The sequence below is a fragment of the Bacillus rossius genome, chromosome 7 (genome assembly GCF_032445375.1).
Source record: "Bacillus rossius redtenbacheri isolate Brsri chromosome 7, Brsri_v3, whole genome shotgun sequence".
Classification (NCBI taxonomy): domain Eukaryota; kingdom Metazoa; phylum Arthropoda; class Insecta; order Phasmatodea; family Bacillidae; genus Bacillus; species Bacillus rossius.
The window spans coordinates 14,136,110-14,153,858 of NC_086335.1; the positions used below are offsets into that span (position 1 = coordinate 14,136,110).

The 17,749-nt window shown below is 37.7% G+C and overlaps 2 protein-coding genes across 3 annotated transcripts in view; one reads left to right on the forward strand and one right to left on the reverse strand.

Moving 5' to 3' along the window:
• LOC134533685 (sodium-coupled monocarboxylate transporter 1-like) overlaps nt 1-7,628 on the forward strand; it is a 41,241-nt gene extending 33,613 nt beyond the window's left edge. For both annotated transcript variants that reach the window (XM_063371240.1, XM_063371242.1), the window contains exons 10-13: nt 176-362; nt 3,555-3,641; nt 4,113-4,279; nt 5,485-7,628. In XM_063371240.1, the coding sequence (XP_063227310.1) occupies nt 176-362; nt 3,555-3,641; nt 4,113-4,279; nt 5,485-5,734 (691 nt within the window). In that variant the 3' untranslated portion in view covers nt 5,735-7,628. The remainder of the gene's footprint in view (nt 1-175; nt 363-3,554; nt 3,642-4,112; nt 4,280-5,484) is intronic.
• LOC134534406 (lachesin-like) overlaps nt 1-17,749 on the reverse strand; it is a 424,713-nt gene that overhangs the window by 297,992 nt on the left and 108,972 nt on the right. The window lies entirely within an intron of this gene.

The following is a 17,749-nucleotide window of genomic DNA, read 5'->3' on the forward strand; positions in this document are numbered from 1 at the left end:
CACTAATTTGTTTTTTAATTTTTATAGTGGGAACCCAAAATTAAATCTTTTCATAATTCATCAGTGAAACAACACCTCTGAGTTATGTTTGTCTCTAATTCACTATTTTAGTTTTTAAATAAAGTCCTGCTTATGTGAAGTTGAAAATCAAACAGTGACATTTGATTCGTTTCAGTACCATGTCCAGCAACCTAAACTGCCTCTCTGGCACGATTTATGAAGACTTCATTCTACCTTTTATCAGAGGAAACAAAGTATGGGAAGACAGAGCTCATATTATAATGAAGATAATCGTGTTCTTGTTTGGTCTTCTTTGCATAGTAATGGTATTCATCGTGGAGCAAATGGGTGGAGTTTACCAGGTAAGATACAATGTATTCATAAAATAGAACATATATATTGTAATTTTAAGTATACAGCTATTTAGATTGCGTCATTCCCAATTTTTATTTGTAACAGTCATTTTTTGTGAAGTATTTTATCAAAAGGAAATCACAGATGGTACAAAGAAAGCGAAATAGTTTTTCAGAGAGTTTTAATAACCCTGAGAGTGTATAAGACTACTTTCATCTTAAAAAAAACTAAAAGTTCGCCACCAAAATTTATAATTAAAATGTTTCTTTTGCTAAAATGTAAAGTTTTAACGGATATTCAGAAACTCTGCCTAAAAAAAAAACCTGTTTGTAAAAGATAACATCCTAAAATTAACTTTGTTTATAATAAATTTAAAAGTATTTCATACTCACAAGTTGCCCGCAGTATTTAATAATACCTATATGCGTACCATAATACTGTTTCGTTCAAATTATACAATTTGAAACAAACTTAAATTAATTTGAAGTTTTAATCTCGCAATTTCTTTTTCTGTTGGAAAAATATATTTTAGTGTGTGACATGGTGGAATTTACAGATCCAAGAAATATTTAATTTTTACAATACTTTTAAAGGTTTTCAAAAACAAAAAAAAATAATATTATTATTATATTTTATTAAATATTTAAAGTGTCAAGTAGAAAACAGTTCATGCGTTTGAAGGTATAGATGATAATTTTATTTAGAATTGATTATAACTTAACGGTTCTTTAAAAAAACTACGAAAATGCATTAAAATTTACATAATCTTAATTTGTTGTTGTATGCTTAAAATACCCTTTATTGTCTTGACTATAAATCACAGACGAAGAATACAAAAATGAAAATTAAATCATTGTATTATCTTTTCTATTACAAATAAGATATTTTGTAAAATATTTAATGAAAACTTCCTGAAAACCGTAAACTGGCAATTAACGCATAGTTAAAAATAATAACCTTTTTCCTATAGGCACATTTCCTGGCATGTAAACAGCCAGTTCGCATAATCGAAGAGCTTATATCTTACTAAATGACTTAAAATCGCAAAGCAAAAAATGGAACCCCAAGCTTATTACGTGATGCGGCATGCTCCAAACAACACCATGGGTATAAATGATTTTCTTATAAAAGGAGTATAGCAATTAATAAATTTAAAAAACATATATATGGTTTCTGAAATTAAGAAGTCGAGACCTATAATTCTAAGCGTTCTAGCCAGGTGCCAGCCACTTTCAAACTGTTTCCAAAATATGCATTTATACAAACACTACGGCGTAAAAATTTGAAATGTTGTCTATGAATTGTAATTATTGTATTTAACATCTAACTTTTAAACCGATAAAGTTGTGAGTAAAAACAATTTTTATGTAAGGTTTAAACATTACACTGAAATAATCATAAACAAAATAAAAAGTATGTAAATAGAGTTCCGAGCGCTGGTGCCAGTTCGTTGATTGCGGATTGTGACCGTCGTCTTGGATTGTGAAGTCACGGCGGCCATATTGGTGTCAAATTTACTCAAATTTTCTCAAACATTACTCAAATTTCTAGAAATTTCCCTATTTTGAGGGAATATTTCCAATTTTGAGGGTAAATTTGCCGTTCTATAGTAGCCAAGAAATATTTTTCTTCGATACTCATGTACAAAATCATGCGCATAGGCCAAGCGTCTCCGAACGAAGAGGTGCTATTCGCCGATACGCGACCAACATTTTAAAATGTTCATATTCAATTTCAGAGGTATAGACCAAATGTCTCTGAACCAAGAGGCCAATCATGTCATGAGTACAGATCAATGCTTATTTGTTGGCAAAAAGGAAACACATAATAAAAAAAACAATTTGGACTAATAGGAAGCACATTTGGGAGCATAACCAACGATAATGAAGAACATTTGGAATCACGAGAAAAAAGAAGCACAATAAAAAAAGGAAGAACAGCCAACGAAAAAAATTTCGACATAAAGGACACACATTTGGAAGAAAATTCGACAAAAGAAGCACATTCAACGAAAAATACGTACCTACATGCACACGTACATTCAAATAAGTGGGGATACGATATCGTCACCGGGATTCTATCTGGTCTCAGGGATAAAATCTTTTTGCAGAGATACGATATCGTTGCATGGATACGTTCTTGCCACAGGAATACGATGGGTCGCAAGATGCGCTATGATATAATGCCCTCAACAGTATTTGGCCACATGCGTTCATGGCCACTGAATAGACGTGTGTGGTTACCGCCTGGGCGTACCTTGCCATCCACTTGACGTGTTTGCCTTTCCAACCGACTGATGTGCATTGGCATCGACTGGACTTAGCTGGTAGTTCAACCAGCGTTCGGAGCACCATTTGCATACTCCTAGTCTGCTAAGTTAGTTAAACCTTATGATAGATAAACCCTATGATAGATAAACCCTAGATACCATTGATGGTTGTATGAGCAATAAAGTTTTTATTCCGTTCAACCATAACAACTTAAACGTCATGATAAGAGAATTAATAACAAATAAGTCCAATTTTTGACTAAAAAAATAAAATTGTATCCGATTATATTAAAATACTTTGTTATATAAAGTTATTTGGCATAAATTATTATTTTAGCTATTATTTTTAGATCTCTCATTGTGCTGTGTGTGACGGATCAATAGTAGAATGTTTTTTATTAAAACTTGTGTTTCAACAAAATATTATAATAGCTGACTTATATATATATATTAAATAAAAAAATCTTTTTTCCATAGCAACAAAAAAATTAATAATTCTAATAAATACTAAAAATGAAAAATTATAATAACGTAATATATTTATTCACTTCTATGTTCTAATACATTAAAATACAATAATGAAAGGCATTTTATTAAAAACTTCCACATTGAAGCAATGTATATTTTTAAAAGAGGTATTATCACTTTGGATTTTTTTTTATAAAGTTTATCAGTAATTTAAGCTTCCCTTATTGTTGTTTAACCTGCCAAACGTTTTTTTTTTTTACACTTTGCAGAATTTTTAATTACTCCAACATGTGAATAAATATTTGTATTGAAAAAAATTTCTCGTTATAAATTTGTTTCAAAATTAAATTTTGTTTGATTGCGCAGAAACCCACCGAAGTGGTGTTTGCGCGTTTAATTATTGCTCTTTGTTTATCCACCGGTGTGGAGTGTTATAAAAAGAACACCGATGTTTTGTTTATAGCTCTCCGTGAGCCTCAGTGGCGTCACTGTAGGCGTATTCCTTGGGCTGTTCACTCTTGGAATGTTTTTCCCATGGGCCAATTTCAAGGTGAGAAATTATAATTTTTATTACATCACACTAGTAAAAATTAAACAATTCACATATTGCAAAAAATATATATCATTTTATTATTCCAAGCCTTAACTACGCTACAAAAAATAAGTCGATAAATAAAAATAACTAGTTTCTCTAGAAAAAAGAGAAAAATTAATTTTACAAGATGGTAAAGTCCAAGAATAAATAAAGTTTATTACAAAGCATGGAAAAGCAATTGTGATATGTGTGTATATATATATATATATATATATATATATATATATATATATATATATATATATATGTGTGTGTGTGTGTGTGTGTGTTTGTGTGTTTGTGTGTGGATTTTTGTTTCGATGATAACAATTTTTGATTTCTTAACTACTATCATGATAAAGTTGTTGAATTGTCAAATGGGACGTTTTTGACGTCTGCCGTGCCGTGCACCGAACTGCAGCATTGCCCTGTGCGTATGCGCGACAGGGTGCGCTGGCGGGGACAGTCGTGGGACTGCTGTTCATGGGGTGGATGGTGTTCGGCGCCCAGCACACCAACGCCATTGGCATCGACACGTTCCCCTACCTGCCCCTCTCCACGGAGGGCTGCGAGACCAACGCCACGTTCACAACCACTCCCTGGAGCCCCATGTCGTAAGTACACTCGTTCTCTCCATTATTGCATCATGACTTTGTTTAAGAGATAAAACTTTGTAGGCATGGAAACATTAACTGAATATTTATGTGATATGTTTGGCTGTGTTTAATTAACTGTCTCTAGTTCATTTAACCGCATCATACAGCTGCACTGGCCAGGAGCTAAACTTTCTTACTAGAGATAGTCCAGCAGTTACAGATGATTATGTTTGGTCATTATAGTGTTAAATGTCTAAAATATAACAAAATTATTACTTTTAAATACAGTTTGATGTGGGGAATAAATAATTTAATTTCGTAGTGTTTAACGCCTTGCGGTAATGCAAATAGACTTTAAATAACCCGACCAGATGAAACAATTTTTCCAGAACTAAAAAATATAATTTACTCGATTCAATAAAAGCATGCCAGGTGCTGGGCCACAGACCGAAATAACCACAACTTAGGGCGAAGCCTGAGCGATTGAACCTACCAAAAACAGTTAAACTCATTACAAAGAATAGATGAGCTTTTGCTGTAAATAGTGGACAGTAGTAAATACAATTGAACTCAAAAGTAATGATAATATTATAGCCAAATAAAATAAGTAAATAACGACTGCAAGCAAATACCTCTAAACGTTTCAAAATGAGTGAAACCAACAAAACTTTAAAAAAAAATCATGAAACAAACATATTCTAATGTAAAAGTCTTGGCTTAACCAGACAAAACAATAATGTGTCTATGATTTCTACAACTCAACATCACAAGTTACATTTAAGGTACACAAGTATGTATTTAAAGTCCTGGATTTTATGTATGGGATATACAAAAATATATTTTGCATAATCGTGTGTACAAATTTATTAAACTTCAAATATTAAATATTGTTTTATAAGAGGAGGAATTTACTTTTTCTATGACAAATAACGTAGACTAAAATGCTGATGGAATATGGATAATGATTAAACTTGTTTTTTTTTTCTCGAGAAAAATATGGTTCGTTTTGCCTTTGCTATTGCAAAACACCAAATTTTCGGAACTTGACTTACTTAATTAAATAACCCTCAAAAATAAATAGTACAGGTTTGTGCTTAACACCAGATACTAGTCGAAAAAGTGGTAACTCAGTCATTACTAAAGTGGTATTTTAGCTTACTGCCCACTTCACTCTTAGAGTGGATATTAACGTTACCACCCCGAGCTGATTGTGTTGCTGACAGGACGCCTCACCCACGTTACGAAGACTCGCAGTCCGAGGAGGTGTTCTTGCTGTACCGGGTGTCGTACATGCTGTACAGCGTGGTGGGCACACTGGTGGTGTTGGTGGTGGGCATGGTGGTCAGCTGGGCCACCGGCTTCACGGACACGCGCCACCTTGACCCGCGCCTCATCGTGCCCATCATGAAGCGCTTCGCCGGTCCGCCCGTACGCCCGCACGAGAAGCAGAAGCTATACGCAGGCCCCGTATGAAGATCTCTACCTCTCCTCCAGCCGTCACTTTACACCTCCCTGTCGTGCCACATAATCATGAGGTTTGGCCTGCGGTTTATCTTGTATTTCATATAAAGCAGCTTGCACAGCAAGTGTACCCGCAAGAGAAGCAGAAGATCTACGCTGGCCCCGAATAAACATCACTACCTCTCCTCCCGCCGTCACTTTACACCTCCCAATAATGCCACATAATGATGAGGTTTGGCCTGCGGTACATCTTGTATTTCATATAAAGCAGCTTGCACAACAAGTGTACCCGCAAGAGAAGCAGAAGCTCTACGCTGGCCCCGTATGGATATCCCTACCTCTCCTCCAGCCGTCACTTTACACCTCCCTATCGTGCCACATAATCATGAGTTTTGGCCTGCGGTACATACTGTCTTTCATATAAAGCTGTTTGCACAACAAGTGTACCCGCAAGAGAAGCAGAAGATCTACGGTGGCCACGTATAAAAATCACTACCTCTCCCCCAGCCGTCACTTTACAACTCCCTATAATGTCACATATTCATAGGGTTGGGCCTGCCGTACACTCTCTTTCATATAATGCTGCTTGCACATCAAGTGGACCAGCAAGAGAAGCAGAAGATCAACGCCAGCCCTATTTGATGTTTGATGCTCAACCTCCTCCCTTCATTCTCCGCAAGAAAACAATTATTAACTTACCTTTCGCTTGTCACGTTAGCTGACTATATTTTTACCCAGTCTTTTGGATTTTATCTGAGACTAAAATATAGTTTCAATTCGCAAAGAGTAAAATAAATAAAATTTTTTTAACTTATTTTTTGTATTCGTTTTATCTTAACTGCGGAGATACCGAAAATGTATGTTACAAACCTTATTATATGTTTAAATATTATTGCCATGTGAGTTCCAGCTAGTTTGCTGCTGTACTTATATCAACAGAAACGGGCACCAACGACAAATTAATTTTGATTTCAAAATATCTTCCGCAGTCCAACAAATACGTGTAAAAGATATTTACGATCAATATCTTATGTGCCTAGAACAGATAAGGTTTTTAATTAACACTTATTAATGCCACATAATTGTACAGAAAAGCTGTGACGACTCATTAGATGTGACCAATTTCCCCTTCCATCCTGTATTTTTACATTACTCTTTATAGTACTTAGGTAAATAAGTGTTTTCTTGGTGTCAGTGGAGTGGTGACCAAATGAAATTTGGAGATTTATCTCGACTGACTTGCATTTAATGCGAAATCTCTGAGTGGTTGTTCAACTGGAATATGGTTTAGAGACAGAATTTTCGTAAGAAAAGTATGAGATTTTATATTTTGTATTACGCAGTTTCATACCTGCAGTGCGATTAAAGATTAAATTTTTATGTTTGGATAAAAAATCCTAAAGAACAACTGGGAAATGAACTAGAAATGTGAAGTGTAAAGGTTTTGCTACATTTTTCATTTTGAAGCATTAATAGAATATTAATTAAGCATTTATAAAAAGAATAATTCATGTAAGTAATACTTTTAGTTTCCTTCGTTTATAATATTATGATTTTTTCTAATCTTTTCGGCAGTCGTGCCTTATATCATAGTGGAAATTCTTTTTACTGTATTTTAAGTCTAGTCATAGGTTTATCTACATTTACATTCACAGAGAGATAGAGAGAGACAGAGCGAGCGAGAAAGAGTTAAGGATAGCTAAACAGATAATATAATTTTTGTGCATATAGTTTTCAGAACTATTTCATTTTATTCAAATTTGTAATATAAAACAATGCTTTGCTTGACCTATAAGAGTGAATTGAAACTCTTGAGCTGGGCAGCTATAATGTGTTACAAGGTGCAGTGTTCCATGAAGATGTTTTAAACTGTAAATAAGCTTAATAAAATTTTCGGTATTTGTAAGGACTATAATTATTTTGAGATAAAATAATTTAATTCAAATTTGGGTAACAGTATTTCATGTTATTGTAGTTCTATTCATACATTTATTATAAAACAATTTTTTTTTTCGAAAATAGTTATTCATTACTTTGTTCTTCTTAAGTGAAACAAATAGTTAAGTATGACATAACAAATTAAACTGGTTATAGAATGTTTTTTAATTACTTTTAACAATTTTTTTGTGAATTTATTGTTACTGGAATACTTTAAAATACACATTATTTTATATGTGGAAATTTTAAGCTTTACTAAAGACAAATTTATTACCAAACATTTTTTATTTTTTTAAAATAAAATTATGTAAATTCTTTTAATGGCAAAATGTTATTTTTTAAATATGGATAACGTTTTTAAAAATGAAACATACAATTTTTAATGTTATAATTCAAATAAAACCTTAAGTTAAAAAATAACCCTAACATGTTTATTTGATGTTATCTTTAAAAGATTTGTGCAATGGGAGTGCATGACTTGATGTAAGTTTTTGGACATACGCCATTGCTAAGAACTTTTTCTGTTGAAGAAAAACTAATAAATAAAATAAATAAATAAAAATACTCAAAAAAAGACAAAAAACACACACCTGTGTTTCCGTACCATGTGCGTCTCTGCCTGAGGACGGGAGCAGATAGCAGTTCCCGAAACGTCGCTTGTTTCTGTTTAGGTAAAACTATTGTATTTGTTTGTCTTTTCGTTTTGTCATGTTTTTTGTCTCGCTTCAACTGTTGTGCTGAATTATTTTGGGTTTCAATATTTTTGTGTTGTCATCATTTGTGGGGATTTTTTCGTTCTCTTAGTACATTTTTCTTTGTTTTTCTTTGTTTGCTGACCATATTCCTGTTTCGGAATATTTTGTGGTGTTCATATCCTTGTTAACAACAGCAATTGTTTGCTTAGTTTTGTGTGTTTTTTGTCTTTTTTTGAGTATTTTTATTTATTTATTTTATTTATTAGTTTTTCTTCAACAGAAAAAGTTCTTAGCAATGGCGTATGTCCAAAAACTTACATCAAGTCATGTTTATTTGATTATATTGATTTTTTCCGAGCATTAGGGTACATAGTAAAAAAATATTTACTTGTCACTTAAGTGTTCTGCTTCAAATAAAGTTCTAATTTTAAAATAAACTTCATTAATTGTGCATAGAAACACAAACAAAAATATTTACACAAATTAAAGAACTTACCTTAAGTGATTATAACGAAAAATCATAGCAGTTAACGTTTCATTATTTTACTACGCTAATTGTCAAATATTTTATAAATACCATTAACCCGCAAGCATTAGGATCTACATTACGACATTGCAAATTTATTGAGAATAATTTTGAAAGTCTTTGAAATATTTTTTTGGCCAGTTTTCCTTATGTAATTACTTAATTAAAGAATTTTTTTATGAATACGTACGGAGATAGTACAAATTTAAGTAAATAAAATTTAAGAAAATATTGCAGGGACTTAAAATATTCCGTACATCTATTGCGTTAGTTCAACTTTGTTTAAATTGCCTTAGAATGTGGTTTAATGTAAAATATTTTTACAGGAGAGTTTCTGTTAAGTGAAATTTGTGAAAAAAGAAATCCATTGTTACAGTTAACAATATGATAGTATCTTAAATAATTCATTAGTGAAGTATAAGTAAAAAATAAAAAATATATATTTACTTTTATGAAACTAAATAAATAACATACTGATAAGTATTATAAATTACAAGAGCCGTATTTAAATGTCGGTCCTGCTACAAGGTTCTGTGTGTAGTGATGGTGGCGATGTCAGCCATCTGGGATTATGACGTCAAGGCTGCCATATTAATTAAACCCTTCACCTTGACCCCGGCCACCATCTTGGAGCCACCATTTTGAGCAGCCAAATTTTTTCCATAATTCTGTTTTCCTCCATATTGGATTCTAGAAATTCATTCAATTTTTTATTGTGATGGCATTATTGCAAATTTCTTTACGGGCGCCATCTTGAAAATCTATAAATATTAAGCTATAAATGAGGGAACAACTTTAAAATTAAAAAATATATATATATATATTCAAAATGTTAATAACAATTTGACATTTAGGAATTATGATATGTCTGCCAATTTGAAAAATCCATACTAATCAGAAAATTTCTGAAAAACTTTAATTTAAAAAAAAATTGTTCGAAAATGAAAAAAAAAATCGTTATTTTATAACCGTGATCCGCTTTATAAGTCTGTCGTGATTATTTAGCTTGAAATTCAGAAAAAGAAATTATTTAATAGAAAAAATCTTCAAATACAATTTTAATAAAATTTTAGTTAAACGAGCTTACATTATGGAACTCGGAGTCCTTGGTTCGAGCCCAATGAGGACAAAATAAAAATGGCGACAGATCGTTCCTTTACGGATGCAACCGATAGACTAACCTCCCACCACATATGCCAAAGAATATATTGCGTCAGGCAGTATGATGTTACGTCCGCCATCTGGCTTTCGTCTACTTGATTCCACCATCTATGGTTTGACATATTGTTTTCACCTGCTAGAGGGCGCTACCGCCATGTTAGTATAATTTCTACCCGGTTGAGTGCAGTAATTATTAAATACCTTGATTTCCGCCATCTTGAAGGCGTCTTCGAGGAGAAAATTCTAAAAATCAAACAAATAATAATTCGATCGATTCGTGTAGGTTCGATACTTGATCGATGCAAAACATACTTATTTTTCAGCTATAAACTCTTACTTTACAAAACATGGTCAAAATAGTAAAAGAGGCTTAAATTGTGTATATACCATCCAATAAACCGATGATGATATATTGATCGTAATATAGGAATTCACCATATTTGAATGGAAAAAAATATTATTCAAAATTATTTCATTAATGTACTAATTATTAACTATATATTTATGTCCTCGGTTCAATTCTTATTGTATGCCAAAAAGTTTTTAGTTAAAAACACCATTAAACTATCAAGGTCAAAAAAATTCAAAGCAGTTATGAGGACTGCCGACAGGAGTGAAAACTTAAAACTATGTACAAACTTTTGTTATTATTGTATATCCAAATAAATGGTTTGATCTTAAATTAAAACTTGTTAATCAAAGTAACTATTATTAGTAGTAATAATAGAATTAATAAAATACTATTATAATTTCAAATAAGAAATAATAACTTTGTAAAATATAATTGTGTAACATAATAAAACATTTTTCGATAGTCAGATTTTTCGCAATTTTTACGAAAAAATATCACACAACAGATTTTTTTCATCACGTTAGTAAAATAACTCCTAAATTACTATAAAATACGCATATGCATAGTAGCTAATTTTAGACATTAAAAAATAAATATTTATGTTGTTAATTATTAGGTTATATTGCTACAAAGACTCCGTTTTCTTCGGTATTCAAACAATATATCTATATGAGAATACTCATATATTTTTTACTCACTTTTTACTCCACAGTAATTGTAAACTTAAGATTTAAAATAAAAATGTAACAAAAACACAATTTTAACAATAATATAACTTATAAAGTGTTAGTGTTAACACATCACGTGACCATGTCAATGACGACTTACATGAATTAACTCCCTATCCAAACCTTCCTATAGAAGTTTTAACTTCAAAAATTATCATGCAATTTCTACATGTACAAAAAACCAACAAATTAAAAGTTTTGATCGTTCTCTACAGTCTTCTTAAAAGGATTATCGAGACCTTCACATGCTTTGACATGCGTTTACAGGACAGATCTGCATGACAGTCGATTAACCAGGCACATTCAGATGTTGGCTAGACACCTCCAGTCAGTGTTTAGGCATGAAATTAGCGGCAAGATACATTCAGTGTGTTTTTTTTCCTAACCTAAGTTAAAACTAAGTGTGTAAGGGAAGGGTCTAGGTAGGGAAGACTCTAAGTGCGTCTCAGGGCAAGCCCTATACGCTCTAAACATGCGGGTTTTTAACCATGCAGAAAAGGTCACGTGAATCGTGTGCTAGGAGGGGATTGGCCAGCCATGACAGACGTTTTCGCCATGACTAACTTCCCTCACTCTTAATTCTAGACTAAAACTAGATAAGTTGGGCCCAGGTAAAACCTCCATAGACAGAGGGAAAACCCTGGGCACATACATGCGGGATGCAAAGGTAATGCATTATTACAAGCAGGTGGATTACAGGAATAGAAGGATGGTCCTGGAAGAAGAGTGGGGCGTGGTAGAAGTTCTACTATGCAAGGGGTGGGGCACTTGGACTGTTAGTCCGCATTGGTTTGGTCAGGTCTGATCTTTTGGGGGCGGCTTATGCCATTTCCTGTCGTGCTGCCAGTTAGTACTCATTGTGGCTGTGTGATATGATCGTGTAAGTGGGGCGGTCGCGAACTGTGGCGTCGGACTAGACTCCAGAGTGGTGACAGAGCTTCAGGTCGACCTGTCGCCAGTAAAAGGCTGTCGGTCAGTTAGAGAAATTGCCACCATCGGTCATTGAAAAGTCCTAGCTGCAGTACTACGCTGTGTGAGCTGCGGTCGCGAGCAGGACATCGAGCCAGACTCCAGAATGGTGACATAGCTTCAGGTCGACCTGTTGCCAGCAAAAGGCAGTCGGTCAGTTAGAGAAATTGCCACCTTCTGTCATTGTAAGACTCTAGACTAGCATCTACGCTGTTTATCTTCAAAGGATAATTTATTTATTCCATTAGGGCCCCGCTGGGCCAAAGCACGACTATTTGAATCGCCTGATAGTTTGTGTTGTGCAGTGTGTAGTGGGATGATGTGTGCTTATATATAATTGGGGCCATATATTTACTTAACTTAACATTAATAACTTAATATACGTGAGCTGTCAGCTTGTGTGCGTGCACTCCGCGCGCGTGTTCTCACACTCGGAGCAGGGGGAGGGGGCGCGCTCTGATTGGCCCGCGAGCTGCCGACCAATCAGAGAGCAGTCCCGCTACGTCCGCGTCTACGGCGGGCGGTGTGACAGGATAGATTTTGGGCGTTTATATTTCTCAATAATGTCTGGGTCATAATTTCCTAATGTAGAAATATGTGGATTTAAACTATTTGCGCATTTATCGTAAAAAGTTTGTGTAGTTCTGATGTAGAAGTCTTGTAAGGTTTCCGACTTCGTTTCACGATGCAAGGCTGCTACATCACAATACACTGGGGCGTCTGTAACTGCCCGAATACATTTGTTTTGTACTCGTAGATTTATTAAGTGTTATTTCGCAGCAGTTGCCCATACCGGGGCTGCATACGTAATTATAGGGCGAATGAGTGCTTTGTAGAGCAGCAGACCATTTTTTACTGTGCCTCCACATCGCCTACTCATAACTGGATATAGTGAGCTCATTCTAGCATGGGCTTGAGCCCGCTTGGCGTCAATATGATGGTGCCAGAGCAGTTTCCTGTCCATGTGTACGCCTGGGTATTTTACTACGTCCTTGTTAGGGATTTGTTTGTTGAACAAATGTATTGGTGGCCTGCGTTCTACAGGCGGAAGGTTTTTGCGGGTAAACACAATAGCCTCTGACCTAGCTGTGTTTACTTTTATTCGCCAGAATGTGCACCATTGCTGCTACACAGCTATGCATCCTGGAGTCTGGTCGTGGCCAAATGGAGGTTATGTGATCTACTGTAGAGTATAGTATCATCTGCATAGCAACCTATCTTTACTAGGTGGTGTTCAGGGCGTGGTAAGTCGTATGTATATATGTTGAATAGGACAGGGCCAAGAATTCTGCCTTGTGGTACGCCAGCTCTTCTTTGTTTAATTCAGACAGAGCTCCTTCAGTTGACACACTGAAGGTTCTGTCTGCGAGGAAGGACGCGACTAGCTTAATACAGCAGTCGGGGAAATTAGCTTGAAATAATTTGTAGATCAGCCCTGCATGAAATACCCTGTCTAAGGCTTTTTCTACATCTAAAAACGTTGCAACTACATAATCTTGAGCGTTAAATGCGCTAGTGATCTCTTCTGTGAGACAAACTAATTGATGTACTGTCGAGTGGATACTTCGGAATCCGAATTGCTCGTCCGGCAGTAAGTTGGGATCGTGTATGTGTTTGTTAAGCCTGGATAGTAGGATATTTTCCGCGACTTTCGACACAGTGCTTAGTAGGCTTACTGGCCTGTAATTCTGAGGCAGTGTTTTGTCTTTCCCTGGCTTGTGGAGAACAATTACTTGTGCTTGTTTCCACTGGGTAGGGAAAATATGTAGTCTGAGAATTGCGTTTATGCATTCAGCTAAATATTCTAGTGCTTCGTCGGGGAGCTGTTTTAGGACAACTGCCTGGATGCGGTCGTTGCCTGGTGCTTTACGCGGCTTCATTTGCTTGATAGCTCGCTTAATTTCCTGGGCCTGTGTTAATAGGGGCTCGGAGACTGTAGGCTGGAGCAGTTTAGCGCGTAGTTCACGGTAGATCTGCGCTGTGAAAGGCCTATCGCAGGGCTCCATGTTGGGCTGGAAGGCGTTTTCTAAGACATTAGCGAAAGCTTGTGCCTTGTCTTGGGGCTGAAAAACTATGCCGTTGTTTGTTTGAAGGGGAGGGATTTTATCCGTTTTATTTAAGAGTCGCTTCGTCATGGCCCAGGCACTCCCGTCCTGGATCTTGAGTTGCGAAATCTTTGTTTCCCATTGGATGCTGCGCCAGAGGGAAATTTCGTCGGAAATGACTATTTGGATTTCATTTATCCGGCGATTTGTGGCTTGTGTGCGCCGCCGTGTGTATTCACGGCGTAATCTGTTTTTGTGCGATATAATATCGCTGATGTAAGCTGGCAGCTCGTCATGTTCTAACTTAACTTCCTTTTCTGGGATGCACGCGTCTATACCGGCCTGGATTTTCACTGTGAACTCAGTTATCGCAGTTTCAAGATTAATACTATTTTCTATAGTGAGTTCGGCCACATCCTGAAGGTTTGTGGTCAAGTAATTTTTAAACCCGCGCCAATCCGCGTTTTTATAATCTCTATACTTCCGTGGCGGGTTTGAGTCTGTGTTAGCGTCATCGAAAATTAGGTGAACAGGGAAATGATCTGAGGAAAGGGCGCGGAAAACCTCGAGCTCGAATCCCGTGTTGACACGCTTGTTTATGGCGATATCTAGAATATCTGGCAAGCAGTTAATGCTATTTGGGTCGTGAGTGGGCTCTGAGGGAGCATGCACGTGGTAGTTTTTATTGTGTCGGTTGGCAAACAGCAGCCTACCATTTGCTGTGGTGCGTCTGCAGTTCCACTGTGTATATTTGGCATTTATATCGCCTACTGCCAAGAAGCTCGGGGCTGTTCCGTACATGGCGTTGAGATCGTCCTGGCAGAGGGACCTACCGGGTGGGGCTTACATAGAAATGATTTTAAGTTGTTGTTGGTTTATTGAGAAATTAATTCCAACAGATTCAAGGTTATGAAAGTCGAGGAGTTGGCATACTGAGTGATTAATACTGTTATGAACAGCTAGGGCTTCCCTACCACCTCTGTTGTTTCTATCGCGCCTATATATTACGAAATTAAGTATCGTTAGGCGATCTATCGGTTGTAAGTGTGTCTCGTTTATAGCCGCGATTTTAATTTTCTATTTTTCCAGGTGATTTATAAACTCCGGTAATTTATTTTTAATTCCGCGTGCATTCCAGAAAAGAAGGGAGTGGACCTTAATACTATTGGTCGAGGTTGTTAAGCAACTCGGGACCGGATTAGTTGCTACCATTGAGTATGGTATTCAATCCCTGAACAAAGCCCAGCGTAGCTTGGACTTTTTTGGGTAGGTCAAATCTAGGGTCGCACCATACCGCGAGGAGTTCGCATAGAGGGCCGATGGATGCTGCCAACTTCGAGTCAGTCATGAGTGTGTGGTTGCTTTCCAGGAATTTTCTGGAAAACAGTCGGCTCTGCGGGGCTTTGTGCTGTGGGTGCGGGCGGGGCAGTTGGCGGCATCGGCATTGCATCAACTACCATCGTCTCCACGACTGGAGCTGCAGTTACCTGGCGCGGCGCTACAATAGGCGCTGGCATGCGGGCAGCTGGTGTTGTGGCAGCTTTGCTTGCCAGCAGCTTGTCCTGGGCTGGCTGCTGGGAGTGCTGCTGGGGTTTGCCCTGGCTATTTTTGTGGCCAGTCCAATTCTTTTTCGGCTGCCTCTGGTTGCGGGGGCGCGGGTTGTTAGCCAGCGCCGGGAAATTCAAATCATCCCGGTAGCTGGGTTCGCAGTGTTGTTGGAGGGGCGCGTAGCGGTTTTGGAACGCCTGAGGCATGTACTGGCCCAGGTTGTTCTGGTGTGCCCACTGGTCCCAGTGGTCGGGCCTAGGTGGGCCCTGGTGGCCTGAAGGGCCGGCCTGCTGGGGCGCGGGCTGCTCAGCTGCGCGCTGATTGGCGCGCATGTCGCGGGGAGATTGTTGCTCGCGTTCCTTGCGAGCCCGGGGCGGTAAGTGACGGCGGGTCTCACGCTTGTATTCGCGGCAGCCGCGGTAATTCGCGCAGTGGGGCTCGCCGCAGTGTGCGCACTTCTTCTCGCCGGTGTCTTTACCGGCGTGGGGGCAGTTAATTGCGCTGTGGTCGCCGCTGCACCACCTACACACTACGTGTTGAAGCAGTTGCTCCGTTTTTCGGCACTGTACAGCATTCCTTCCCCTCCCTTCCCCTCCCCCTCTCTCCCACGCCGCTTCACCAACGCTCCCTGTCGGAGTGTTTTCAAGGCCTTTATATTGTCCGGCCCCTAGCGTATTCCTTGCAGTCGTTCGGTCTCTGGACTCGAAGGCTGTCACTACGGCAGTGGCTCTGCGTTCCAGTATGTACTCGGCTGTGAAACTTAACGTCTGTATTTAGTATTGTTCTTGCTTGCGCGTTGTGGCCGCGCCTTCATTATTTATTGCTGCCCACTTAAATGTAACTGCCACCTATGTTTGGACCCTTCAAGTCATTTGATTTGGGTTTCTTTTGCTCACGCCGTGTACTGTCCGTAGCATGTTGTAACATTTCTGCTGTTGTATATGGGCATGCCACGATGGCATTGGACACTTCTTGTCAAGCCACATTATAAGTTTTTTTGATTCTGCCTTCAGTTTTTCGCCTAGTGACCCATATTACTTGTTCTGCTTCAGCGCATTGCCACCACGCCCGCTTTACTCTTGCTTACTTTGTTTTATTTATGTGAATGATTGTATGTATTTCGCGTCCCGCGGGAGCGCATTCAGCCCTAATGCGAGTCATAAGCTGCTTTATAAACTGTAAAATTTATTAACTGTTATAACTTATATCACTTGCACAAATACATTTCTATTTTTGGTATTTTATATTTTGTTTTGCACCAGCTTCCCACTGTCGTTGGGTTTTAATGAAACCCCCCACCCCTGCCTTTGTCTAAGTCAGTTGTAGTCGATTGGACTTGTCTCCAATTGGCTTCAGTGTCACCAGGTATGTCCAGTCAGTGGCCAATCACATCCAGTTGGTGACAGTCACATTCATATGACGTCTAGACACCTCCAGTCAGTAGTTATTCATATCAGCCGGTTGTCCGGGTTTGTCCAGTCAGCGACAATACACCTCCAGGTGTACGCTAGACATGTCCAGTTAATGTTAAGCACTTCCAGTTTGTGGTCAGGCTAACACGATCAGTTGGTCACCAGGCACAGCCAGTCGGTGGTCAGGCACTTAAAGTTTTCTGCTAGACATATCTAATTGTGGGATAGACACCTCCATTCAGTGGCCAGACACGCCGGTGACCAGCGATGTCTTGGTGTGAGGTATTCATGTCAAGTTGGTGACCATGCAATAAGTTGATTGGTCAGACACCCACGGACTGTCAGTGGGAAAGAACATCACTTCCAGTAAGTGGCAATGTTCACCTAGTCGGAGGCCAGACACGTCTATTCAGTGGTCAGGAACGCATGTCCAGTAGGTGGCCAGCCACATTCAGTTGGTAGCCAGGCGCAGCCAACAGGTGGTCATACACATCTAGTCAGAAGCCAAGAGGTAATTTTTCGTCGATACTCAGCGAACATTTTAAATTGTATATGTAAAAAAATGCGCATAAACCTAGTATCTCTGAACTAAGAGGTATTTTTCGTCGATACGTGACAAACATTTTAAACAGGTCATGTTCAAGGTCATGCGT